We start from the raw sequence: 27,983 nt of genomic DNA, 5'->3' as shown, positions 1-27,983 counted from the left end.
AGCACAACACAGCTCTGTCACATCAACACAACAGGATTCTGTCTTCCCCAAATGCCCCATAATAGTCCTAAAATGCAGCAGAATTCACAACATATTCCTGTTTGGGAGTTAGAGTCACTGTGCATGCCCTGAACACTGAGGATATTGAGCATTTAGGTGATATGGCTGACAAAGATGAAGCTGTGTCTTGTCTGTCACTACACTGCTGGGTTTATATCATGATTTTCCCCCTTTCTAAAATGAATTCTTTTTTCTCCCCCCTAACTGTGCAATCTCTTTACAGAGACTATACAGAATTAATAGTTATGAAGGTGTAACAACTTCTTCACTCTGCTGATAATTTAAGTAACACTCACCATCACAGCCATAACTGTGAAACCCACTGCGGAGAATAGTATCCACACCCTAAGAAGAAAGACATTACATGACATACTTCATATCCTTCCTGCAACCAATACTATAATGATTGCACATTTGTTTTCTCAGAGTTTACAAGATGTTGAACTTCACAGGAAGTGATACACACATACTCAAACACAGTGTGCTGTGTTAACGGTGAGATGTTCTGAGCAGCTGAAATCTCACCTCAGCCCGATAGGTTCTCGCACCGCAAACTTCATCTCATTTCCAAGCATCTGACTGATCTGTGAGCGAACAAAGACATGTCGAAAGGGTTAGGGTTAAAAAGGAAATGAGTTATGAGAAAGGAACTAATTTTAACAGATATTTATCATGACAACTTCCAACATAGTGCCACATGACCAAGAATAAAGTACTATACATGGAGGTGTACTTAATGTTGCTAACACATCTTTAGCAAGCTACTGGAAAGAAGCACATTAAACAAAGCAGTGGAGAGAAAAGAAGAGTGTAAGAGAAGGATCTATCAAGGTGTTAATTAGAGACTGTAAATGTCTTCACCTCCTTAATCACCCCCTGAAGACTAGGAGCATATGCCATAACATCTTGCAGTGAACTATGGATGAATCCAACTACCAAGGCTATGGCAGAAGAAAAAACATATTTTCTATAAATTAACTTCATCATAGCAACATGAGAACAACGCAACATGCAATTTATAATCCTGAAAGCCTGAAGAAAACAGTGGGAGAACATTTTGACAAATTGAAAGCAGTGTGTGCCACACCATCTCTGAGTAACCAATTGTTCATTCCAGTTGAATACAAAGACAGATAACAGTTAATATTTCATGAGATGCCATACAGAATGAATGTTATCACACAGCAATATTGAGAAGACACGCCCAAGTGTTTCCCTGGTAATATCATATATTCATGATGGAATGTGCATTTAAGAGGAATTATAGGTCCTTTAAACTCCTATCTATCACCTTAGTTAACAAGTTCCAAGACCCAGTATACTGCATGTACATCAGTATGTGCAGTGTATGTCTATGAATAAAGTACAAGGTTCAGAGGGGGAGCATTTAGCATGTTACTGAAGGTGCATGGGCTTAGAAATGCTGACAAATTCAGATTCAGACTGATAATACAAAAGGACAGGGATGTAAAAAACTGTCCCAGACAAACCACACAGAGAGCAAGTGAATAAAAATGCCTAAATAGGCAGTAACCCACAGAAAAATTACAACTGTTGGCTGACTGTGAAGTTAAATTCCTTCATCCAAAGCCTCCGGGTCCTATCATTGCACTAACAACAATTATTTCCCTTCATCATTAAGCATCTCTTCCCTCAAAACTGTTCTTATGTTGCAGTCAGAAATAGCATCACTGAAACCAAAAATACACTGAAGCATGAAAACCACTAAGGCAGAGAAGAGGAATGATTTCCTGGTTTGCAATGTTTATAGGGAACTCACTATCAATTGGAGAGTAGTTTTCTGCTTGATAAGGCGGTGAAATGTCAGAGTGAATGAAACAAAATCATTCACGTCAAATACTACAAAAATCAGGACAGGGGTTTTCAGTACTTTTGCCTTTTTACTTTTGCACCAGGTAAATGTGACTGAGCAGCTGCAACGTTTTCAGAAATGACCCATGCATTTATGAATATTATAAATTATGACTATAAAAATGAGAGCCAGTTTCAAGTTACTTCCATCACATGCAATCCTATATGCCTTTTTTGTAATATTTTTTTCTCTCTCTCTCTCTCTCTCTCTTGCAGAGGGCTGGGATTACTAGCATTCATGGATGTTCAGTGTAACAATATCATGATGATATGATCTTATCATGCTATTTTTTTTTAGGATGATGTAAATTAAAAACTAACAAAATTAGTTTGTTGAAAGTTTTGTTTTACATATAGGAATTTGCACTTATGTAATTCAAAACAGTGGAACACAGGTCATAACTTTGAACATCAGTTTCATAATAATGTGTGAAATGTGATTCTGCTCACATTTCCCGTACTGTGATCTTTATTGATACTAGAAAGTACCATTATTGATGATGTGATAATAACACCATCCCTACTCTCAGAGCACATTGAGTGAGATTAGATTCTTAAACAGTTCCTGTTGCACATGGCTGCAGCTGGCTTTGATCATCTCAGAGCAGAACCCTTAAGAAAAGACTAAAAGCTAAAAAATATTAAGCTGAAGAATTTCAGACTGGACCCGTTACATCCAAGTGCCTGTACATGAATCCGGCTGTGCCAGCTGTGATCATGTGACCATGTGATTCAGCCTTCCTGTGCCATGGTTTCAGCGGCTGTTTTTGACAGGAACACATAAATATTCATGACTGGCATGAGAAATACTCAAAGGGAACTGAGCGTCAACTGATGGCACAGGTCTGGCTTGGGGGTGAAATAGCGCGGAAGGGAGTTGGGAAGAGATGGAGAAACAGGAAAGGGAAGAAATACACAATGCTGTTTGCGGAGAGAGACGCTTAATCACAGCCGCTATAATGACCTGGCTTTGTTATTAATCACTAAGTCAGCTACATTCAGTAAACAAAGCACAACTTATCTGCCAGAGCGCATGAAAAATATTCAGAATCTGTTATCCACCAACCTAAAATCTGTCATGTGAGTATGTACACTGTCCATCTAATGGATGCTGTAAGTTTGTGTAGTCACATTCAGTAGATAGTGATCACCATTTCATACGTCCCAGTGGTAATCCTCTGAGACACAAAATATTCACAAAACATTGCTGTATGTCTTATTTATGAATGCCTGAGCTCACGCTGTCAGAGCTTGGTTGTTGCAACATGACCTTAGCACTAAAGTATTGCATTAGTGCCTTAAAGAGGCTGTCAGTAATACCAGGAGCAATAGAGGCAATACCTCTAGCAAAGCTGTATTTGCACACTGTGGCACTAATACAAAGCCTCTCACATACTGAAGTATAAGTAATGGGGACTATATTCTTATCCTGAAGCAGTAAAAGAAGCAGGAAGAGACAGTCTGTGGACCACAGGAGCACTTCCCTCCTTTGTTTACAGGAACCACAGGGATAAAGTCAACTGTTTCCCCCTCCATACCAACTCCTGCTGTGCAGCTAACCTTACATTTTGATCCCATGGGACTCTTTACCACAAGCACTTGTGGTGAGGATAAATGGAACAACTCAAGTAACAGCACAATGAAGGAGAGCAAGTGAACAATTGAACTGTATGAGCAACAATTTCATTTCTAAATTAGGGTCAATGTCACTGTTAAATAGGGAAACCCACTTTTCAAATCAGCACGTACAATAGGCCACAATAGGCAAAGCATTGTGTTACTGTACTCTGCATTTTTACAATCATTACAGTAAGTATCTAACCTGCAGAATCTTCCTCAAATCAAATAAGCGGTTATTCGTCTCTCTTTATCTTTACATGTATGTCTCCATCACAGCGCACTATGAAAGGGATCTAAGTGGCAGATGTCTGGGTTAAGCTCCTTGCTAAAACATTAAGAGAGAAAACAAACACTCTGGAGGGCTGAGAAAAGGGAGCAGACATTTCATCACAAGCTATCAGCCACCACCGTATGCCTGCACCCTTCTGTTCTGTTCCCTGCTCTCACTTGCTTGATTAATATTTCAGTGACGAACAGTTTGCTCTGCCTATGCTCATTTTAATGCTATGTTTTTTTTTTGTTTTTTTTGTTTTGTTTTTTTAAAATCTGTGGAATCTTGATATTTTAGCCCTCTGAAATAGAACAGGAAATTATTGTCAGTTTACAACTGTGCTGCGCAACATGCATGAATATAACAGGTGTTTTTGTGTCTACTGGTATGAACCAGCATATGTGCTGTTGTGTTTTGGTGTACACATCACTGTACACTGTCCATATGAATGTGCAAATGCATGCTAGGCAGGAATATAATGCATGAGATGCAAGAGGCAGCGAGGCTCCCAAGGGACCTGGTCACATCTCTGTGGAACTACAGGAGCTCATGAGATAACGTGATCTAGATTCACTGAAGCGAATTGAACAAATGCACACAATGGGACACTATGAGAGTGATGAGCCAATTAGCAACCCATTGTGGCTTTTAAAAGGAATCCATAGCTCTTCTCGTGGTTAATGAATGCATCTGTGGTTGAGTGCCATTCTTGCTTATGCATTGTGGCAATATTATCCATTTGACTGATAATAGTTTAACACATTTGCTTACTTTTATAACTAAGCTGTTTGTTGCACTAATGCCTTTGTTTTCTGCATTACTTCCCAGTACGGAATAAAAATGACGGGAATGTGTTCATGTGAAGTAATCTGACCTTTGAGCGGTGTACTTCGCCATCATCATCCTCGCCACCGACTCCAAGGATCTTCCGGCTCTTAAGACGGCTTATCAAGTCTGTCTGACTGTGCTTCTTCATCAGAGGAGGGTGAGGTTTAGATGCCATGGTGCACACACCTGACAAAGACATGCAAAGAGAGGTACAGAGTTACTGAGGTATTGTTAGAGGGGATAAGTTAATAAATGTAATAGAGAAAAAGAGGGAAAAAGGATGGGGAAAAAAGAAAAATTGAAGATAGTAGTTTTGAGTTTCCATTATGTAAAAAACATCAGTTGAGTATTACTTCTGTTACTATCCCTCTCTCCAAAGAAGACATGTCTCTACAGCACAGGCAGGAAGAGGTATCTACCAATCTACAAATAACCCCCCTGAGGACTTTACTTATGCAACGCAATTACATAACACGGGTCTAGCAAATACAAACACATGAAACCTTCCTTTTAAGTCAGACAGGAAGCAGGAGGCAGATGTCCTGTAGGTCTGCTGGGAAGCCAACAGACGCAGGTGCCTGCTCCAATAGCCAATGCATGTGAGAGTGAGACACACACACACACACACACACACACACACACACACACACACACACACACACACACACACACACGGAGGTGGGGTTTGTGAAGACTGAGGGTCTCACTTCCCTTATCGATCAAGCTCCACTGACAACATGTGACTCAGTAAGTGGAAGGTGGTTTTGATGTCAGATTGTAACCTTGGCTTCAGACATATCTATGTCTAACTTGAAATGGCTCCTCAGTGGCCCTTTTATCCCCACTGTTGTGATTCAAACACACTAAAGCAACATTGTGCTCAGCCAGCGAGCTTTGATAGTTTTTCAAGTGATAAAGATACGTATTTCATTATGAAATTATGAAAAAAAGAGTTCATAAAACTAGAAATATTTCTAAATGACAAACATTTATTTCCAACTAACTTGCATTTTAACTGTGTTAATGCACAGTGCCTGTTGATTCAAAGAGAAGAAGCAGAAGTTAAATCAAGGGAGAATATCATCGATTCAATAATGTAACATCCACCACAGCTGGAGGGGAAAAGGCATGCACAAACAAGTGTACACACAAATACACAATGGGATGGCCTGTCTAAAAATTGATGGCTATTCCACAGGGCAATTCTCTAGAGGAGTAAAACAAGAGCAATTATTGAACCACTGTCCTAAGGATGAGGACAGTAACTCGAACAGAGAACTCTGTCCCCAGGAAAGGAAAAAAAAAAAATCAGTTCAAACAGGAAACAACACAAAGTGCTCAGTTTCAAACTGGAAGTGTATAATCAAGGTTAGAGGCACAAGGCAAGCTTTCAGTAAATATAAACAAATACTGGTCTTCTTACAGAGGCTAAACTGCGAACAGAAAAGAGAAAAAAAAGAAAGAAGAAGAAAAAAAAGAGAACAGACTGTAAGCAAATGTACATTGAGTAGACAATATCATGAACACTGATACATGTTAACACTCCAATAAAAAAGCACAGCAACAAATATTATGTGAAATATATTCTATGTTAGTGACAGCTCAGACAGGAGTTGTTTTAGCTATATTAGAATTCTTGAGGCTGTATAGTTTTATTGGAAGATTTATTGGAATTTGTTTTGAAACAACAAGTCAATTATCAGTTTAACTTATCATAATTTCTCCAACTGATAAATCAATGTAGTCAGTTTTCTAGTAAAACATACCAAGCACTTGCTGGTTTCAGCAACTCAAATGTGATGATTTGCTGCTTTTATCTTTCATGTCACTGTACATTTTATACCTTTGGACTGCTGGTGAGACAAAATTAACAACTTAAGGATATCACCCATTAAATAATAAGTTACATAACGAGCTTAATTGATAATTTAAATAAGCTGTGGCCTAATACTTTGTTGTTCTTTCAACAACGTCCTGCCACCTCATGTGTTTGGGAGGGACAGACAGGTGGAAACTAGAAAGTCTGCTAATCCGAGTGCAGAAATATGTACATAAATAGTTATTTAAGTTATTTTAATATTTTAAACAAGTTACACAATTTTACCAGATATAGTGTGCAGCTTTTATCTCCAATAGTTCCATGTGCAAATAAAGAATAAGCACCACTTTTATTTTACATCTTTTTTTTTTACAAACCAAAGCACTTCATAACATGCTGAAAACTTTGTTGTTGTTTTTTTCACCTACAATCATTTCAGCAAAACCTTTCCTCATCTTTGCCAATTGTAAAGTTTGATGGAAAAATCCATGAGACGTGTTAGCTTGTTTTTTTATGCTCAGTGAATCAGCACACTCACAGAGTGATTGTGATGAGACATTTGCCTCAGGCTAAATTATGTTATGAAATGGACTGTCTATCAGATTAGTCACAAAAAGCAAACTTTACTAGTTTCCAAGCAGTAAAATCAAATGTACCACGGTGGTCTGGTTGCTTTACACTGCATCCTTTGTAATGTTATTATTACATATGCATACATTGCTATAATCAAGGCTGAAATTATATATTTTTCAGACCTACTGTCTACATTCAAATTCTTACTCATTTCATGCTGATAAGTGACCAACTGTACTCTACACCCTCCCCAGTCAGAGAAAAGTAAACAGGCAATCATTCTTCCCTGCTTTTATCACCACATCTCTGGGCTGTCTAAAAACATGCACTGCATAACATCCCTATAAATTATGCAAAACTACAGCAAAGACATTGTGGTCCCATGAATTTTGATCTGTTCCACCACCATGACACCGCACCGAATGCTTGGGTAAAGCATATATTTCTCCCACATGCTTAAATACCCTTGCATTTCCTAACCAGTGCTGCTTGACTTGCCAGAGTAATGCTGATGCAGTTGCCTAGCAACTGTCAATGGACCAATCGCTAATTCATTCCTGGAAGCACCTTTCATGATTGAAACTACCTTTCATGATGAGGTCTCTGCTGAGAGCCAGTGATACTCCTCTGTTGTAGGGGACATTTTAAGATAAATCAAGAGACTTTGATCGGTATTCAGTCAACTTGAGTAGAGACATGCTGTCCTAATGAGTGTCTTCTTGTCAGAATAAAAGACTTTAAGATCTCCTACCTTACTCTTTTAAGTTCAAAAGCAGATACATGTTTGGTAAATTGTTGTCAATTACAACTACTCTTAAGTTAGTGACATCTCTTTACATGTCATCTCACTACTTCAGCATGGCAACATACATATTTACTTGAGTTGTGAACCAGAACACATCAAACCTGATGATGAAAAAGGGGTAAGATGCTAAGATGAGAACAAGGTATGACTTGTCTAAAACAATGAAATTTTGATTGAAAATTTTATTTTATTTTTTTCTGTTTTTATATCTCTGTAAACTGAATATGTTGGTCAGTTTAAACAAGACATTTGAAGTTCGATTTCAAAAATTTTGACAGGCATTTTCAGTGTTTGTTTTATAGACGAAATAAATGATCAAGAAAATAATCTTAAAATTAATCGATAATGAAACAGTCATTTGTTGCAGCCCTAAATTAAAGTGTCTACAGTATAAAACTAACCCTAGTGATGAGACCATAACACTGCAAAGTGAAAGCAAAAATCTCAATATGAAAAGGACTTTTGATTTAACTGCTAATATCCAGAAATGGCTCCAGAGCACTTCTCACCAAAATAAGAAACAGACAACTTAAACATTCAACAATCAGTGCTATGTTATAATAGAGATAATTTTCAAGAATACATAAATATTCCTGGAGCAACTATTTAATAATGAAATCCTATTTTGTCCCAGGAAATCCTATTTCCCACTTTACGTGTATATTAGTTGGAAAAATTCAAAGATTTGGTAAATTAAACCCCCCAGACTAAAATAGAGCGCACCCACTCAACACATTTCAGCAACTGACGGTGTTTAATTCCTTGCTCTCATGCACATCAACAAACACAGTTCTAAGTAAAAAGACAGATTCCTCAAAAACGTTGCATCTGTGATGATGACATGCATAAATACATCCACAAGGATTTTCAAAAAAAAAAAAAAAAAAGATAAAGAGGCATGTGTATCAGGGATGTAACCTACTACTGATGCAGTCTGAAGAGATAAGGTTCCTTCCACTTTTTATGACTGAGCACATCTTTCTACAATATCAATGCTTTACCTCCCTGAGGGTTAAAAGAGGGAATAGAGTCTTATCACAGAGGAACATATAAATTCGTAATCGGGAGAAGAACCGATCACCAAAACCTGAGAGTTAAATACCAGAAAAGTAACAAACAATACTCTTTCTGTTCCTACCACGGGTTTTGTGCAGAACATGTGCTGTGGAAAAGAGAAGCTGCTAAACATAGGAGGACGATACTGTGGGAAAGGTGAGAATTCCCTGAGAGATCTCTGGTTAGTGACTAGAAAGATGTTCTGTGAAAAATAATTGTATCATACGAACAAAGCAGTGTGTGGGTGGGGAGAAGCAACTGTGAACAAATGTGTTACTCAAAATAAGAAAGCAGACTCTACAGCCTGCTCATCTCCTCCTCTTTTCCACAAATACAAAGAGACACAGTTGCCCAATGGTCTCTAAATCCCCTCGCCAGCATGTTTGGGATATCTAGCAGCACCATGTAGTGCCAAGAGCAGATAAGGCAAAAAACAATTCCTCTACTCAACAGACTGTAGAAACAAGTGCAAGCAGTTAATCTTCAATGAAATGTCTGTCTCTGACTGACCTTAGTAAATGTATTACCTCTCGTGGTTGGTGTTAATGGTATAGATTTCTCATTGTCCTGAGGAATACTGGACCTTCAACACAGTATAACTTTAAGCTGAGGACAGGAGGATCCAGTCTCCTATGTACTGTTGGAATTAGATCAAGCACCCCTTGACCCATATTGGATTCCAGATGTCCTAACAGCGAAGGAGGTGCTTGTTGGGGTTATTGGTGCAACAGACTAAGCCACCCACTCTGCCACCAAGGTTGGAGCTGTAAACCAGGAAGAGACATTTATTTATTTATTAGCGTAATAAACTACTGTTTTTTTTTAGGGATTTCAATGTTGATCTGTAAGTCAGTCTGTCAGTTGGTGAAAAATCTTTAAAACTACTGGAGGGATCACCACAAAATTTTGTGCAGAGACATTTATGGTCGGCATAAGATTAGTCTCGCATAACCAGATCTATCTCCCTGCACTCTGTCAGCGCTAGAGAATGGTCTAGTTGTACCCATTATCGTTATGCTAATTATCATTATAACAGATAATTCCCCACAAAGAATACGACACAAAACACAGCAGAGATGTATGTGGACTGTGTGATTGCAGAGTCCAAATCTTCATCAAAACTTGCCATTTTCACTGTGTAGGGTTAGTGTTACTGTCGGAGCCTCTGTTAGAGACAGTGTGGTTGGCAATTGTGTCTGCCACAGTATGTCTGGTTTAACAGCACCGTGCTGGGCCGGTGATAGGTCTGTTTACAGTTGTGTTCTCTGAAAGAAGTCACAGCACTGAAAAGGAAGGGGCAAAACATTAGCTTGTTCACCCGAGTGTAATGTTTACATCATTGCTGATTGGGCCTGGAGCTGATAAATACCCATGACTACTGCAGAGTCATTTGATCAGGGAATGAATGCCAATTGTACCATTTTACACTGATGACAAAAGCCGGATGTTAGCAGGTTTTTTGTTCGGTGTAAAAGAGGCTTTGGTGACAAACTCAACACTTTTTCAACAGTTTATTCTGTACATAAAAGTCTTGTACTGTATGTTTTTGTCATATAAATCAGTTCCACAACTTTTCTTCTAACACCAAATTAAATAAAACAAAATCACTGCCGAAACAACCAAAGGTGTGAAGAGGCGGTAGTGGAAGGCTTTTAGTGTGTGCTGGTGCATTAAGAGACAATTAAGACTGCAAGGGAGGAATAGACTTCATTATACAAAGTCAACAAAGTCATTACAGCTCCAACCAAGCACTACTAACAGGAGTAGATTAAAACACAGTAAGGCTCATACAGGGAGGTGACACCTAGGATGTTACAATCTCCTACCACCCCTTGTGCTGTGGATCATGGCATGTAGCTGATACATATTTCATTAGTCAGAGTTTCATTGAAAGGAGTTCCTATTAATCTGTCTGCCCATAAATGTGGACGAGATAACATCCATTACGATAAAACATCACCAGAAAATTTTTATCAGAGTTGAACTGAAACGGGTCTGACACAACCAGAACAGAAAATGAACATGTTAATTATTCACTGCAACTATATTGTAATGGACATTATTTTGAACACCTGTACAATCTACTGTATCAGCTCCTGTGCTTGTTTAAGATCAGAAACAAATATTATGGCTGAGCCTTTTTTCTTCCTATAGACTGCATGATCACACATTTGATACATTCAGTTGACCATGATATCAGTACAGCTTAGTCAAGAGCGGGCACTAGTAGCAGAGATTGGCACATTATATTGCATAAGTGGCGGTATTTATCCTGTAGATGTATCCAGCTATCCAGTAGCGCTGAAACTAAGATTTCTTCAAATCAACTAATGTAGTGGTTTCCCTGCCTGACAGACACGAGCTCTGATGTTGTGGAAATTACAAATGAGTTCCAGTTGTGGCAAAAGGGCAAAGAAAACAGATGAACACAGAAAGCAGTGCTTGTGACAGCTGCTCATAAACAAAAGACAATAGAGAAGGCAGTGAATTCCTATCTTGAGTTAGAACAGGCCACCAATACATACCCAGGAAACTGTACTCTATACAACAGTGAGATCTGTATATGCTGACGGTCTGAGGAGAGCTGCTCCTCAGTTACTATCAATGGATTATTGTGCTGAGTCAAACAGTTTAATACTGTGAGGTCATCTGGGGACAGTTAAGATGGAATTAACTAGTCTTAATGATTCCTGGGATTTAGAGTTTCCCTGCCTAATATTCAGTTATTACATCACAGTGAACCAAGGGAATTTACCCCCTTGTTGGCCGAGTTCATCCAACGTAATTATGTAAGCGTGTTGCTAGAGTGGTTATAGAAGATCTGTGGAGAGTCACAGTGACATACAGAGCTGAGTACATCAGTAGTCACTGTTACTGTAGTGAAATTTCACTACATCTGTAAGGGCAAGGTTTTTAACAATGTAAATGTACCGAAAACCCCAGTCTCAAAATGACTGTTATCACAACCCGATGCTGTGATATATCGCGTAAGAATGTGGATCTGTGAACAACGATTTCAAGCACTGTCCTCAGAACTCAGCTGTAGGATAATGACATAGTTCACAGTACAGCATTGCAGCTAGGTCTCTGTTGACTCCCTGCTGGTCTCTCATTCTAGTGAAGGCTCTACTCCATCCCTCCGCCTTGCATTACCACTACTCCTACATAAATCAAATACATGGAGGAAAATAACAGATAGGAACATACACATTTTTCCAATGCTGGTATGAGCACTGTTGTGTTAACCCTTAGGTTAGGTTATATGAAAACCAGGAGAACAAATGGTAAACCTGACTGCACTGGTAAATACATTAACCTTACAAATCCAGGCCTCAATATAAAATGCCAAATAAATATTTTGACTAATTTTCACTCATCAAAAATGTATGTCCTCCATGGCAGCAGAACACATTACACAGGCCTTCATACACGCCTTTACTATGAATTCGGGCTCCAAATACTGTTAGACACACCAGAAACTTGCTAATCCTACAAACAACCCATAGTGCAACACTCCAGCACTATGCTCACTCTGTAGGAGCAGGAGCCAGTACTTGCTACATTCAAAGTGTTGTTAATATGTATGTATATATATTAGAGCCCGACTGAAAAATTCTGATATCGATATATCAGCCTATATGTATATATATTTAAATATAAACACTTGTGAAAAAGATATGTAATGAAAGCAGGATATCTTATAGTTTAACAATAAACTTTTTGTCCAAAATTACATCAGTGCACTGAAACGGTAAACTTCACTGGGAATTAAATAAAATAACTATAAAAATAAATATCTATACATAAAAAACATAAGAACAAATATGTATATATATATATATATATATATATATATATATATACACATACATACATATACACACACACATTATATAAATTTATTCAACTTGAAAGGATCAAATATACATAAAATGCTGCCTATATAACTTGACCCGAGCATTTCCATTGTATTATTGCTTCTTAATAAAAGTATTCATATCAGTGCATATCGGAGAATATATGCACCGATACCGATATATCTGTGATAGGCCAATATTGGCCGGGCTCTAATACACACACACATATTTGTGTGTATATAACATAGTAGCTATGAGTATGTGTGTAAAAAAAAACAGGTGGTTTATTTTTACCATCATTACACTGTGCTCATGTGGGGCAAGGGACTGAAATGGGTGGGGGGCTATGGTAGTATAAAGTCACAGCCAGGTGATTGTCTGGTGTTTCTATCTCTGGAGCCACCTTAACACAGCAGGCTCACTGTGACACCAACTCAGAAGGTGGTGAGGTAAAGCAGAGCTGACACTTCAAAACGATCAAAATGTACACACCAACAAAGCTGGCACAAAGCTTCAAAGCTCTGTCTCTGTTGTACTGCAGTGAGAAACAGCCAACTAGTAATTATTACTACTCATATATAATTATTATTTTTAATGGCTAACAGAGTTTTTGTTGATTTGCTCTTCTCTGAAGCAGCGTATCATCATACTGTCACTATGATTTTAAGATATGTGATAATTATAATTCCACCGGAGGGCAGGTAAAAAAGCAGATGTTCTGTTTCAATACCTTGAAAAGTAATACAATACAATTCAACAGCACCAAAGGCTACAGACTCCAGAATAGCCATACAACAGCACCAAAGGCTGCAGACTCCAGAATAGCCATACAACACCTCTATATATCTATACATATCTCTGCAGAGTCAAGTCGTGACAAGAAATGAAGGTATTGGTGGTGTGGAGGAGTCACAGCTAGCTAGAAATACTAGATGTCAAATGCTTGTTGTCCAGGGTGACTGTTAGTCAAGACTAATTAAGTGATCTAATGAGGCAGGCTTTAATGAGGCACAGCAAACAGTTATTAGTCGAGAAAACCTCATGTTAGAATGCTAAAAGTTAAAGTGAGAACTGCACACTTGGTCTGAGTTTCTGACCATCTGGGCCTTTAGCTATGATGTATATTGATACTCCTCTAGTTTGACTTACAGTACATACTTTTTTTAGAGCAGGAAATGAAGGCAAAACCACATTGGTCCTCTTTCTAACTCACTCACTTTTTAACTTCATGCCATCCATCTTTCCTGTTTACATTCTTCTACTTCTCTAATCTTGTTGACCATTGTGCCGAAGACCTAAACAGGGAGTGTGATAATCTGCAATTACTAAAAGTAGAGTAGACATGTTTCTGTGTTCCTAGGGAAACCCACAGGGCCGGGAACATTTATTTTCTTTCCATGTCAGTGAGTAAGTGTTAAAGCAGCTTAAACAGCTTTCTGCCTGTCCCCCTCTAGGAGCTCTGAGACTGTGAACAGCAATAGAAGAGAAACACCTTCTCTCACTAATTTTTGATGTCATACCATATCTAAAGTGAAAATACTAATGTACAGTATGTGCTACCAAGGACAGCTGCTTCTGATTGTATATATACTGTCATTAGCAAAAATCTGCGTCAGTTTCACAATAAATAATACAATGTTAATTGTACAGAGGATTGATTCCTGAGGTGCCATAATATGACTATTTCAAGCCCTCAACTTCAACCCTCCTTGCTCAGCTTGTCTTGCTTGCTGAAGCGCTACCTGGTTGCTAGGCAGCCCTGCTGGATGACGAAGTGTACTCATTTGAGGGCTCAATCTGCGTCACTAAGGATTTCTTCACGTGGAATAAATTGCTCAGTAAATGTCAGAAAGACATCCTTAAAATATCCAGCATGTTGTCATTTATTCTGGCACCATTAAATGTATGCATTTTTATCACCTCACTTCTTCCGATAAACATGTGGAAGAGAGGTCATCATATAATTCTGTGCCCATTCCAGGCATGACATTGGATGCAGACACACGTAGGCTGGTTGATGTAGCAATAAACGCACTTATATTGTCTATAAAGTTCAAAAGAGCCAACAGGAAGGCTCCACAGTAACAGCCATTAAGACAACATTAGTGTGAGCAGGTGCAGGTCAGCTTTTCAGTATTAGGCCAGAAGCACACTAGACCAAGCACAACAACTTCCATTTTGTTGACATTTCTTCTGTCAGATGGCCAGTGTGAGAAATTGTGTTTTACAGCTCAGACTGCAAGAACCATGAGGAAAATATCCAGGATAGCAGTTACCAGGTACAGGCTACCTCTCTCAGAATTTATAAGCAACAATGGTAGAAATTATTTTGGCTGGAATCTCACAAACTGAGATATTATACAGTTTGTTTTCTCAGCTTTAATCACTGTAGAGACGCAAGGGTCCGAAATACAGAGCAATGATCCTGTAATGAAAAAGATTTCTGATCATCATTTTGTAGTTTTGTTTATACTGAGTGTTACTCACCAAAAATGCATTGTGTGTATCCTTGAGGTATTTTTTACTGTTAACCTAACCACTGCCACAACAAAAAAATCAATTAATTGCCTCTGTGATAACTTTCCAGAGTTGTAAAATCTTATCTCATAGCATTATAAAGCCCTGTGCAGTGTTTTACTGTCTGAGAGCCCTCCAAACTCAGAGATCTAATACACAAACTGGCCTTCCTGGATCCTATTTCACCATCGCACTGGTACTTTAAATAACATGACCCCACAACTGCAGCCACCTACGTTGTTTTTAAAGGAATAACTGACTTTTCCACATTGAAATGTCTAAAAACGACTAAACCTACAGTATGTTATATATTTTGTTGAGTTGTCTACTTAAATTATTAACTAATTAATTTTCAAACCTTCAGAAATCTATTATTTTAATTGAAGTAACAATTCTTTTCATTTTGTGGCTAACTAAGTATACATTTTAACTGCATGAAGGAATTTTTTATCAGATGTCTGGAGTTATAACAGAAATTGAGCAAAAAAGCTAAGCAAACGTTGGCAGCAGCTCGACTGTACCTCCTGAACATCTGGATAATAAGTTATCAGAAAAAAACGTTTTAAACACTAAATGTTAGCTACAGCTTGGCTCGCAGTCTGTCTGGGACACGTTTTAATGTAAAACTGCTTTATTCAGTGTTTTTACCAGTTTTTATCACCATGTCTGTCTGTTTTGGAAAGGAGGAGACCTGTGCAGACAATTCGGCTCCAAGTTAAGTGTCAATCGTACCTCCTGAAGGAATACTGGATACTGAAGGAATCCTAACCGAGAGAAACTGACTGCAATGACGGCGATGACCGCAATGGTGGTGCAGAAATACTACGGACACAATGTGACACAAAAATTGAAATTCCATACCCAGCCCTAATTATGACTCAATATAACTAAGTATGTAACTAGTCGATTGATTACTTACATATTTTCAACATTGTGCAAAAAAATACATTTGAATTATTTTACTGCTGTAGGTCAGGGTTAGAATGTCTTCTCTCACGAGGCCTATAATCCTGAGACAATCCTTGTCTCAAAGCTACCCCAATGTGTAAAACAAAGAAACCTAATTTCAACATTTCATCAGACTGTCATTGTGTCTGTGTTGCCCTGCTCTGACAGAAACACTTGAATCAATTCCCTCTATCAGTAAGCAGAGCACCTTCCACAAACAGTGCAATACACAGCTGAACCATACCAACAGAGGCACATAGCATTCTTTTTACTATTCAGACTATGTAATTGGTTTGTCCATCACTCTCCCACACTGCAGACAGAGTGCAAACAATAAAGGTTTTCTGTGACAGAAAATCAATACTTTGAAACATTGCATGTTATAACCTGCTAAAACCCCAACCTTCCTTTTGACTGTCTGCAGAAAATATAAAGCAATCTTTAAAAATGTAAAGTACTTAATTATAGGGACAACAGCAATTATGTAGTCTTAGTTTGTTGGTAGACAGCAATGCATTGTGCAAACCAATCAGGTGACAGACAACTGAATGTGAGTCATTTTCATTGAGAAATCATCTCTTCTTTGAAATGTTATGTCGTTTTTAAGCTCACCAGGAGTAGTAGACTCAGCCCACTTTCAAGCGGACAGACCTGAATGACATCTTTGTTTGCTGTATACCACTGGTTTCGTCTGGACCAAAGTTTTCAGCAATTTCTTTCTTCCAAACATCTCCTATTCTTCAATACATTTCAAGCCTGTCTAGACATGGTTGTATGCGTGTAAAGCCTTTGATGTTGGGAAATCACCCTTTTGCCCTAAATGCCTTCAAGTCACAAGAGACTGCCAGAAACTGCACAGACAGCCTGTTACTTAAATTGTGGGTAGAGGCGCACCACAGTCTCTGGGTAGTCTCTGTGAAGACCTGAAGCTAATTACATCACTTTTCACTTTCACAGTGGGAAAAATAAATAACTGTATTGCTGAATAATGTGTTTGTGCTCATGTACCTGATGTTTGCTCGGAATATTTCCAAAGTAAAAACTCTGACATTTCCAACTTACATCCAGAGGAAGGTTCCCATTAACAGGTCATTACTGCCAATATTGTCCCAGTCTACATTGTTAACTCATCTTCAGATAAGTCAAAGCCGCCTCTTGGTAAATGTGAATACACCCACGCAGCTTGCTAATCAGGTTTGTACCAAGCACCACAAATGCCATGAGGGCTCAGCTGAGTTTACACAGAAACAAATGAGGAAATCAACCTTAGCCAGTGGCAAATCAATGGCTGCACAGGATGGCTGATGTTTAAGCATGATGAGGTAGATATCTAATCAGGGAAAAGGTTGCATTTGTCTCCTGGCTCTGGTTTATTCCCTTGGCGAGAGTCTGGTTGTGACTGCATGATTTTAATCCATTTAGAAGAAAATTTTAGTTTTTAATAGCAATAAGTTACTCACAGGACCAGCAATCATCCAAACAAAATATCAACAGACTCAAAACACTATTAAAGCAGGGAAATACAGTTGAGAATTACTGTATTAATCAAAATATTTTCTTAAATATATATTTACTACAAAATGGCAAATGTTAGCAGAATAAAATGAAACAATCAAATTGATAATCAATGCAATGAATTCTTCCTAAGAGACTTTAATAATTCAGTTTCTTTGTTTTAACTGCAATTTGCAACACTCAATCTGAACAAGTGTTTTGTGAAACAACACAATATGATCATATGCATCTATGTATATAAAGTAAGTTGCTAAGTCTTGTTTACTGCTTCAGCTGCCACAGCTGCAACATTCAGCATCAGAGTTAAAGATTTAATATTAACCTTATTCACTTGCACAAGCAGTTGATATTGAATCAGCTATGCGGGCCATCTTTGAATCAATGCGCTGCACACAGCTTTACATTAAAATAAGGTTATACCCATTTGAAATAGTAAAGCTAGAATTAACACCTCGCAGTTATATGCCTCCAACAAGCAGTCAAGTAGCAGGAAATATGGTCACAATCTGCCCCTCTGTTCCTGCGTTACAGCGTTGAAAAATGGACAGTGTTTTTGCAAGATATTATCATGTCACAGTGAAGTTGATCTTTGACCTTTTGGATATAAAATGTCATCACTTCAATGTTTTATCCATTTGTGTTCATTTGTGTTATAATTAGTGTATGAATTATTGAGTTATGGTCAGAAACATGTTTTGTAAGGTCACAGTTACCTTGACCTTTGACCACCAAAATCTTATCAGTTCAGAGTCCAAGTGAGCATTTGCTCCAAACTTGAGAAAATTCCCTCAAAATGTTACTGAGATATTGTGTTCACAAGAATGAGACAGAAGACCAAAAACATAATGTATAAATACAAAATCCGAATATGGCAGTCAATGTTGATATTGTGACGGGCTACCAAACAGAAATTAATGTATGGCAAACACTAAATAATATAGACTGCCTGCGTCGACTTACCACAAAATTGCCAAAAAGTAAGCATGCTGAACATTCTATAGGGAAAAATAACCACAAAAACAGTATGTGATGGCCCATGGCTATCAATGTCTACAACTGGTAGACTGGTACAGCTTGACTGATTTTTTTATGCTGATACCACTACTGATATTTTGGAATTTTAAAAACGTTCCCTACATGCACTTACTGTTATGTTGCCACTGGTCTCTTATCTGCAGTCCCAATTAATTCCCGTCAAAGCTCAACATGGTCTGGCGGCTACAGGGGGGTAGACTACCCCTTCTTCTTCTCCTGGTAATCCTTAAATTGACTATCTAAGTGCCATAGAGGGTTGAATTTCTTTCTCAGTCCGACAATCGCGTCACTGTTTTGGCCAATGCCCAGGATGCTCACTTGATCCTAGCTTCGGATGCCGATTGCAGTTCACTTAATAGCCACCAGTGTGACTGAATGTTAGTTATAGAACCTTTAAGGTACAAAAATAAACAACATAACTCATCAAAATTAATCTGTTAGAATGAATGATATGAGCAAAGTCTGGGGTTATTGTGTGACATTATTAGATAAAGTGGGATTCAAATTGTATTTTACTAGGTGAGGCATATGAGTCAACAAGCATTAAAATTGTTTTGAACATGGAGTGTGGTCTTAACAAAGCCAATCTTTTAGAGGCTCTATGTTACAGCTGCTTGAGCTCTCTCACTAAGGGAAGGAAGTTCAGTGTCAAAATTGTTACCAAAGGTGTACTATAAGGGCAGGAAGCAGATCTTTCCTAGCAGTGTCAAACTGAAGTGTGTGTGTGTCGAATACAGTGTGCGTTGTGTGCAGGACAGGACTTGGTTGGCTTCCAGGCTGAATTATATTTAACTGTTTCAATCCTTTTACACAACAGGATGCTAGGTTGTTAGCATGCATTTTAGGGACACTATTGAGCTTGTTTTCCATTGGTTTCAGTTGCAGCTTGCAATGGTTTGGTTTGTTGCACACTGGATGATTACATCTTCTTCTATGTGTCTGAAAATATTTATATTAGTTCTTTAGCTCAATGCAAATACATCATTTCACAATTTCAAACTTTTCCAGACTCATTTCGGACATCATCAACTAGTAGCACTAGAAAACAATAAAGCATGTGTGGGCTAGTCCCACCTGAAACAGGTTTGGGTGAATTATTGCACAATGGATTGCAACATGCCCAGATATATATAAAAGAGTGCAATCGGAATTAATTTCATCATTTAGCAGTTTGATGTGAGAGTGAGATTATAGAGCCCTGCTCTATTGGAAAATCATAAACCTACATCCGAGAAAATCCATGACATGAACTGCGAAAAGTTCTGAATTCTGAGTGTGTTGGCATGGAATAACCCATGTTTCGTAAAACTTTTATTTCCTTTTTATTTGCTGACCATTTTATTTATCATTTACGTTTTTACAAACTTAGGGCCTAAGGAGAGAGGGTGTTGTATCCTGGAAAAACTGTAAAGACTTTTGAGGCAAATTGAGGATTTGGGTCTACTAACACAAAACTGACTTGACTTGAAACTCTTTGCAGGCTGGTTGTCATACAAAAAAATATAGTAGCAAGAAACCTGCCTACTCTTCCATGGTGCTGGACTGGGAATCACTGGCTTGTTGAGAGCTCTGGTATAAAGTCTGACAAATTATATTGGTACCACTCCATTTTGGAATGGAAAGTTCTGATTGATTGTACCAGACATACAAAACTCAGACGAAAACTATTTTGGTACTACGTCACAGGAATGAGATTCCCATCATTATCTAAACCATCACAACAGCAAAAGTCTTAAAAGGCACATTGTTGACATAAGGTCGGCCAAGTTGTACAAGGGACATACATCTATTCTGCTGAAAACACAGATACTGCTGAACGTGCTGACCTTTATTCAACCATATTTGACCATACATGCAAACTTCTGTTTCTTTTTTTTATATATACAATTTTTTCATAAGCCACATCTTTTATCTAAATCAAATGTGGTGACAGGTTCATTTGTTTTAAAATCCGCAATATCATTATTAAGTTTTAGCTCAGACAATTAGTCGATTAATTGACAACCGAAAATGAACTGAAAACAATTCTGATAATCAGTTAATAGCTATTTTTTTTAGCAATAATGACAAAATCTGATAGTAGGGTTTTGGACTGTTGGTCGGTAAACTTGCAAGGCAGCTGCCAGGCTCCAAGCTATTGGATGAAGCACAGTGGTTCGGACCAATGAGCATCCTATGAGGGAAGAACTACTGACAGCTACGGGTGTGTCTTAGATAGAACGAGAGCAACAAGCCATTGTTTGTTAACAACAACGGCGGGTTCTTAACAAGTTAGTGTAGATGCTGCTATTGCATCAGATTTACCAGATCTGGAGTATTTCTTAATTAAAAGAAGAGTAGAGAATGGCAGTGAAGGCTTTTCTCGATGGATGGTTACCAACTGGCTCCACTGGTGAGAAGAATGAGAAAAATGCAAAATCTGATTGGTTGTTACCCTGTGACAGACAGATGGTTCACCCTATCACCTGCCAAGTATTTTTTGAAAGCGCCTGCCATTTTCCAAACATTTTTCGACGAAGCCTTCCCAGATGGTTCTGTGTAACAAACCACTTGGAGCGTCAGGTTAGTTGGTTGGCCAAAAGAAGCAATTGGAATAAATCAACATGGGCTATGGAAAAATGGTTTAAGACTTTTTCAGTATTTTCTGACATTTACAACAACAACAAAAAAAAAAAATCAACAAATAATCAAAAAATGAAAATGACAATGATGATACTAAAGACTTTACACTGCTTCAAGAATCAAATTTCCATCAAGACGTGACATAACACAACCCAAACACATCGGCGAATATATTTCAATAAAATGTTAAGCTCTAAAAAGGTACCGGTCGCTTTGATGGTGGGCCTCGTTTTTCTACTTTTGTAACCAAAACAGTGGTTTTCTATTCCAATCATAAAGAAACTACTTTAGTGAAGCAACCTCTAGATGAACCAGGATGTTAGGTGATCCATATTGCACTAAACTAGCCCCGGTTGTCAGTTCAGTAAGATCCAAATGTTCAGTGATTACATCTAAATGTAATCAGTGAGTCAATGAAAAAGACTGAACCAATGTATGATGAGGGTTCAGCAACTTGCATAGGAATGATAGGATGAAGCTATGGAGAGATAAAGGTCAATTTAATTTTTTTTTTACATTTTTAACATTTAGCAGCTAAGACATTTCCATTTCTTACATCATTTTATAAGAACCAAGTCCTCCAGTAAAGGGTCACCAAGGGGTCAGCTAACCAGATATATAATGCTGGTGTTGAAAATGTTAGATGTGATGTATGAATGTTGCTGAGGAGAAGTGAAAGGTGACTTTGTCCAAATGGCAAGGGTGAAATGTGAAACCTTTTTTTTTTTTTTTTTTAAGTTCCATGCACTCACAGAAGCAGCCAAAACAATCACAATGCTCCACTGTGAGAATGAATACATACAGATTCCAAACAACCAGTCTCCACAGCATAGCTCACTGAACAGCTGACCAGCACAGCCTGGCATATTCCTCAATTTGGGTGACTGTAGCCCGTTTACCCAAGACACAGCAATTAGAAAACAATTATACATCAGTGAAGTGAAACAAAAATGAAACTTTTACTTACTGAATTCAGGTATGTTGAGTTCACACTGGTTCCTAACCTCAAATGAAGAAGATGATGCTCCCGCTGCCACTACCCGTTTTTCCAAATTTCCTGCAGAGTCCTCTAAAGTTAACCTGTCCATAGAAAATTAGAGCACATGTTTTGAAATGAAAAACAACAGCTTATAGTCTGTAATGTGTACCAAATTAAAAAGACCAGAGTAGCCCCCTAAAAGCCAAAGATTTTTTGAGGATGCAAGTAAGCTAAACTAAAGACAGTATCACATGTTGTACAACATTACAATATGAAGTAAAGGGGTTATCAAAGATACTGAATCCCAAATGAGATTTTGTCGAGTTTATGGTGACAGCTGGAATTGCCTGAGGGAAATGACTTGCCAAATATATACAGAAATTGTCCACAGTGTTTCCCCACCACTCAACAATGGAATTGCTTTTCTGTCTTCCCAGATATAATCAATGAGTTGGGCAGCCTTTTACTACCATAAAAGTGCAAAGTCTTAAAAGCAGCATATGGTCTTAGCTTCCCTAAGCTTGTCCACTGGAAATAAACACAAGCACATCTGCTGTAGGGTCATTATTAAAGCCTATGCCTAACCCACTGTCACACCAGACAGTAGGAAATTAAAAGCGAAGATGCCAGGAAGAAAGCCAACCTCAGTGGCAGAACAATATTGCTGGTTCACAGTAGTCCCTAGAGACAGACCAGAAGTCAGTACAGAAGGATGCAACTAAATATAGCTTGCCACCACTTTGCTTAGGTAAATCATATCTTTTGCTATTTAAAAGTAAATCTAAAGCAACAATCACAAAAAAAAACACAAGGAGAAGAAAACCACAACAAGTTCTACACTTGTTAAAAAAAAAAAAAAAAAAAAAAAAATGTATCCATTCACTTACCATCAAAAACATATAAATAACAAAAGAAAGTCTTGAGTCAGTGGCCACTGTTTGTGCCACCGTGTCTGATCTGTCAGGGACAAGTGCCTCAGGCACATACAATGGCCTGCAAATGTACATTTGTACAGCTAAACTATAAATAACCATTCAAATTATAACGTTTACAGTTTGTTGTGTCATTGGTGGACTAGGTTGTGAAGACAAGTGTTAATTAATCACTGAGGGGTTAAAACAAAAAAAGGGGTCACCATCTGCTTAGACTTCCCAGCATGCAGCATGCCAAGAGTGTGTGAAGGACCTGTGGGACTGCCCAGGGCTGTTCTCAGTGCTACTGCCTGCCTCAGTGCCTCATCAAAAAAATACACTGAGACACAAAACCATCTACATATGCTACTGCTTAACTCTCCATGGATCATTTCAGCCTCATGGCCCAGCTCTACTGAGACCAGCTTAACTATCTATCCAGTCTGGTGGAGTGCATGGGGCTGATTCAAAAATTGCAAAAAGAAACTATTCTTATTTTTTACAAAGTCTCATAGAAAATTGTATAGGGAAGTCATGATATAATGTAATATTTCTATTTATCAGAGAGGTGTTAAGTACAGTTATATTATCACAATTTGTACCATTTCCATGTGACATAAAGAGCTGTGCTGTTTTTCTGCATGAGAGTCATTAGTGAGAAGAGGTTGAAACAAAAGATGACAGAATCTTTGAGGGTTGGCTGAGGTGACAATACCCTGCAGTCACAAGCGTTCCTGGAAAAAGAAAACAGTCTAAAAGGTCAACATCCAGGCCAGATCTGACCCATTTGCCAGAGCCACTTCTGTATTCAGACTGTTAAGCACTGCTATGTTAACAGTGACAATATCTAATGCTTTTGCAACGCTTGCTTTGGATAAAAGGACAGAGATGGTGTTGAACACCTCAGCCAGAAAAATTGCTGATGGCCACATCAGCCCAGCCACAGTACCTTAAACAGACATCCACTGCTGTCCACTACACATCAATTTTATTTATTTTCCACCAAGCTGAAAATTTTGTCACCATGGACACTAAGACCAGAGAAGGAAGCCCCATTCAATCTTTTTTTTTTTATTTCCTGGGCAAATTAGAAACACTCGCAAAGCCTGGATGACATGTTGATTCCTGATCACAAGGTGATTATAGAACAACTGTGCTACTGCTGCCATGGAAATAAGGCTTGAGTCATGACGAAGGCAAATCAAATGAACACTTTGCAAGGCTTCGTGCTGAGGGGTAAAATCCCTCATTCATCTCCCCATTCGATTTTTTTTTCGATTCATTTTTTGCATTGTGACTGAGATACAAGGAATGAATTAGCCACCATGTTGCTTCCCTCATGTTATTGCCTCCCCTTTGACTTAAGCCAGCAACCTTGGGTTAGGTTTTGTTGTGTGTTGAAATGCTTGTGCCATTACAAACTTGGGCATGTTCATGCACATGAAGCAAGAGTAATTTTGAAAAACATAGATAAAAAACATAACTGTTCATTGTAAGTAAGTTTAGCTTACATTTAAGTCATCTAATGAACAAGCCTCATGGGAAACAGGAATGAGACTTTCCCCACAGACTGCTAAACAGTAAGCTATAGCTCTGTACACAACACTGACAACATGATTGTTCATTCCGACAGTGCTTCAGCATTGCTGAACTGCACTTGGGACAAGTCCCGACACACCAAACACTAACCTGAACTGTAAGCAGACTCTCCCACTGAGTGATCCACATCTCTTGAGACTACAGCAATGACAACAGCAATCCTAACACACCTGCAGTCAGTCTCATTTGATTATTGCACTTAATCTTACTTAAAATTTCAAGGGAAATGAACAAAATTTAAACAAACTTTTTTAAATTTTATACAAACATTACAGTACACTTAGGTGTATGTCTCCCCTCCTCTTTCTGGTAAACCCAGCTGGTTTACAATGGCATTTGTTTAATGAAATATCTTCAGGTTCTGCCCTAATTGGGCATTTTCCATCACTCAAATATCCAGATTTCAGTGTGTTTTGGATCTCATTGCCCTGCCAAACCAGTTAATCCACTTTTACTTATGAATTGTGGAGTTAATTCTATTATAATACGAATTAACTATGCCATCTCCTTTTCGAAAAAAGAACATTTATTCAACGTTTTAACCTATTTCAAAATATAAAAAGTTCAACTTTTACGTACTTTTTTAAAGTATTGAATAACAAAATTTGTGTGATGTTTTTGGTTGATCAAACCCAGCAGGAACAGACCGTGAAACAGCTCTTTCATGCTGAAAAATGGCAGCACAATTTTTTAGAGGGCTTTTAGCTGGGTAACCAAAATAATTAGTTACTCGCAAAAGTTAACCTTTGGCTGTTAAATAACTTCACAGCTGTGGTGACTGGGTGGGGTGTAGCAGCTCAGCCATTAATACACTTATGGGGCTGAACGATAGAAAAAATAAAATAGAATAAATGGTTCCCCTCCAAATGACGCGTTTTCCTCACATACACTTGTTAAACAGGAAAATTACTTTTTTTTTTCTTTAACGGTTTATTTGACGGAGCTGTCTACCGCGCTCGCTCAACTTCTTGTCCAGCTTTTGAAAACGTTACACAACTAACACAAACTGCTGCAACAACAAAACAACTTGATGCAGAGAATAAATGAAATATTTTTTACAGAAATATTCGATACGCTTTTCCAAACAAGCAGCGCGAAATGACTTTAGCTAGCAGTTACTTACTGTTAACTCTACAAGACGTTGACAGATACACAACATAGCTTGAAGCATCTTAAAGTAAAATACTAGTGCGTGGGGAAGATATAAGAAGTCTTACTTACAGTGGGAAGCGGAGTGGTGTCCAAATAGAGAGACGTTAGCCGTTACTTCAGTGGGTGAGCAGGGAGGACAGTGTGGTGGTTCATCGCACCGCTCCGTGCTTTCACAAACCCCGGAGCAGGACACAATCCAACGGAGCTTCCGATTACCATAATAACCTGCGCTCACACGAAAGCGCACATCTGATTTTCTCTACCGTAATATGTGGTGTAGCACTGCATCCTGAACGTGGTCTTGGTTGCCACCTCTCAGACTTTTGGCTTGAAACTTTGACTTCATTAAATCGCTGTGGCCATTACACCGCAATAGGATCGATACATTTGTATTTGTTCACCTATATATTTATTGTACCTATAAAATATATAGGTACAATATGGAGTTATAGGGAGTTAGGGAGTTATATTATTGTCTTTTGGGATTTCACAGTGTTTCAAAGAGGTGAACCCCTTTTCTCCTGTACTTTTTCCTCAAGCAAAGGAGGAATAATACTTCTTCCAACACTGTTGTACAATGAAGACAAATGTCTGCCGACAATAAATGTATGTTACTGTAATTCTGAACTATTGTATAACTGCTCTTGTCTGGCAAAATCATTCATCTACCTCACTTATATTCTTTCTAACTCCTTGATTCTGTTGTAATGTCTTTATAGGCAACATGTTGTTCCTGTCCTCTCTTTGTCTCTATTTGTGTTACTATTTCTTCCTCTGACCAAAACATCACATACTGTTTAGTGACACATCTTCTTTTCTGTATCATTTCTGTACTGTAAAGCAGCAACACCTCCTTGATGACAGTTAACAGCAAAGAATGTTGTGAAGACTTACACGATGAAGATAATGAGCATTTTTTATTCAACGACTGTGTCAAAGCAGCGGAGAAAAACTGGAAGATTCACTGCAGACATCAATAACTCAATCACTGAGTAATTTGATTCTCATTTAACTCTTGGTAATGCCTTGAATATGTAACTCCCTGCCAAACATATGGTGGCCCTGAGGTGCAAAACATTATATACATACCTGTGTCTAGACTTTTGTATACTCATCAATGCAATTCCAATGAAGACCCTTCCATGCCAACAGACTATCCACGATACTAAACTATAATAATATCTTTTCAGAAAAAAATGAACCATTTTGTGGTATAAGCTACTCCTGCTGCCTCAGTATCTGTCTGGTATTTCAACATGAAAGTCTTTTGTGATATTGCAGAACAATTATAGTTTAACAGCCTTCTATTTCCTCATTTTGTCTTCGGTGTGTATAAAGGCAGGGTTATGCATCTTTAATTACTTTTGTAACAGCATCATGGATATTCATGCAGGTGCTAATAAAACAAGCTCTTCAACTTTGAACAGAGGTGCTGAATTAGTGTTGGAGGAAGAATCTCTGAGGATTGGCTGGCAGAAGCAAAATGAAAGGTGTGAGAGGGGAACGGTACACAGATGTCGGCAGCAGGGTTGAGTAGCACACATTTTTATAGAATATCCTTATGACAACATACATACACATTTCTCTAAAAGAAACAGCGCACAGGTTTCATACAATATAGGGGTAGAAGTGGACCAAATATATATACATCAATTTGGAATAAAATATTTTTTATCTATTTCCATGAAATGATTGTGACAATGTGATTTATTTCATTTCACCTGGGTAATTTGGACACATAATGTAATCATTGCACCTGGTCAAAAGTGATTACTGATGCATTTAAAATAGGAATAAACAGAGGATTGTGTCTGAAAACAAAATTATTCCAACTTTATGGGCAACAGTAAAAAAAGCAAGACTTGTTCAGTCTGTAACTTTTTAGATGTTGGCCACTCTGATGTGATCAGTAAAACACACGAATGTAAATCAAATATAAAAATC

The 27,983-nt window shown here is 38.1% G+C and overlaps 1 protein-coding gene across 2 annotated transcripts in view; it reads right to left on the bottom strand.

Moving 5' to 3' along the window:
- Nucleotides 1-26,240, bottom strand: part of LOC130176580 (tumor protein p53-inducible protein 11-like) — a 31,978-nt gene extending 5,738 nt beyond the window's left edge. Inside the window, exons 1-5 of one of the 2 annotated variants that reach the window (XM_056387747.1) lie at nucleotides 26,109-26,240; nucleotides 22,366-22,478; nucleotides 4,698-4,837; nucleotides 586-644; nucleotides 357-405 (exon numbers count right to left, since the gene is read on the bottom strand). In XM_056387747.1, the coding sequence (XP_056243722.1) occupies nucleotides 357-405; nucleotides 586-644; nucleotides 4,698-4,826 (237 nt within the window). In that variant the 5' untranslated portion in view covers nucleotides 4,827-4,837; nucleotides 22,366-22,478; nucleotides 26,109-26,240. The remainder of the gene's footprint in view (nucleotides 1-356; nucleotides 406-585; nucleotides 645-4,697; nucleotides 4,838-22,365; nucleotides 22,479-26,108) is intronic. The other variant, XM_056387748.1, reaches the window with a different exon arrangement.
- Between the last annotated feature and the right edge of the window lie 1,743 nt (nucleotides 26,241-27,983).

This window comes from Seriola aureovittata, chromosome 10 (genome assembly GCF_021018895.1).
Source record: "Seriola aureovittata isolate HTS-2021-v1 ecotype China chromosome 10, ASM2101889v1, whole genome shotgun sequence".
NCBI classification, from domain to species: domain Eukaryota; kingdom Metazoa; phylum Chordata; class Actinopteri; order Carangiformes; family Carangidae; genus Seriola; species Seriola aureovittata.
This window is presented reverse-complemented; position numbering and strand designations above follow the sequence as displayed.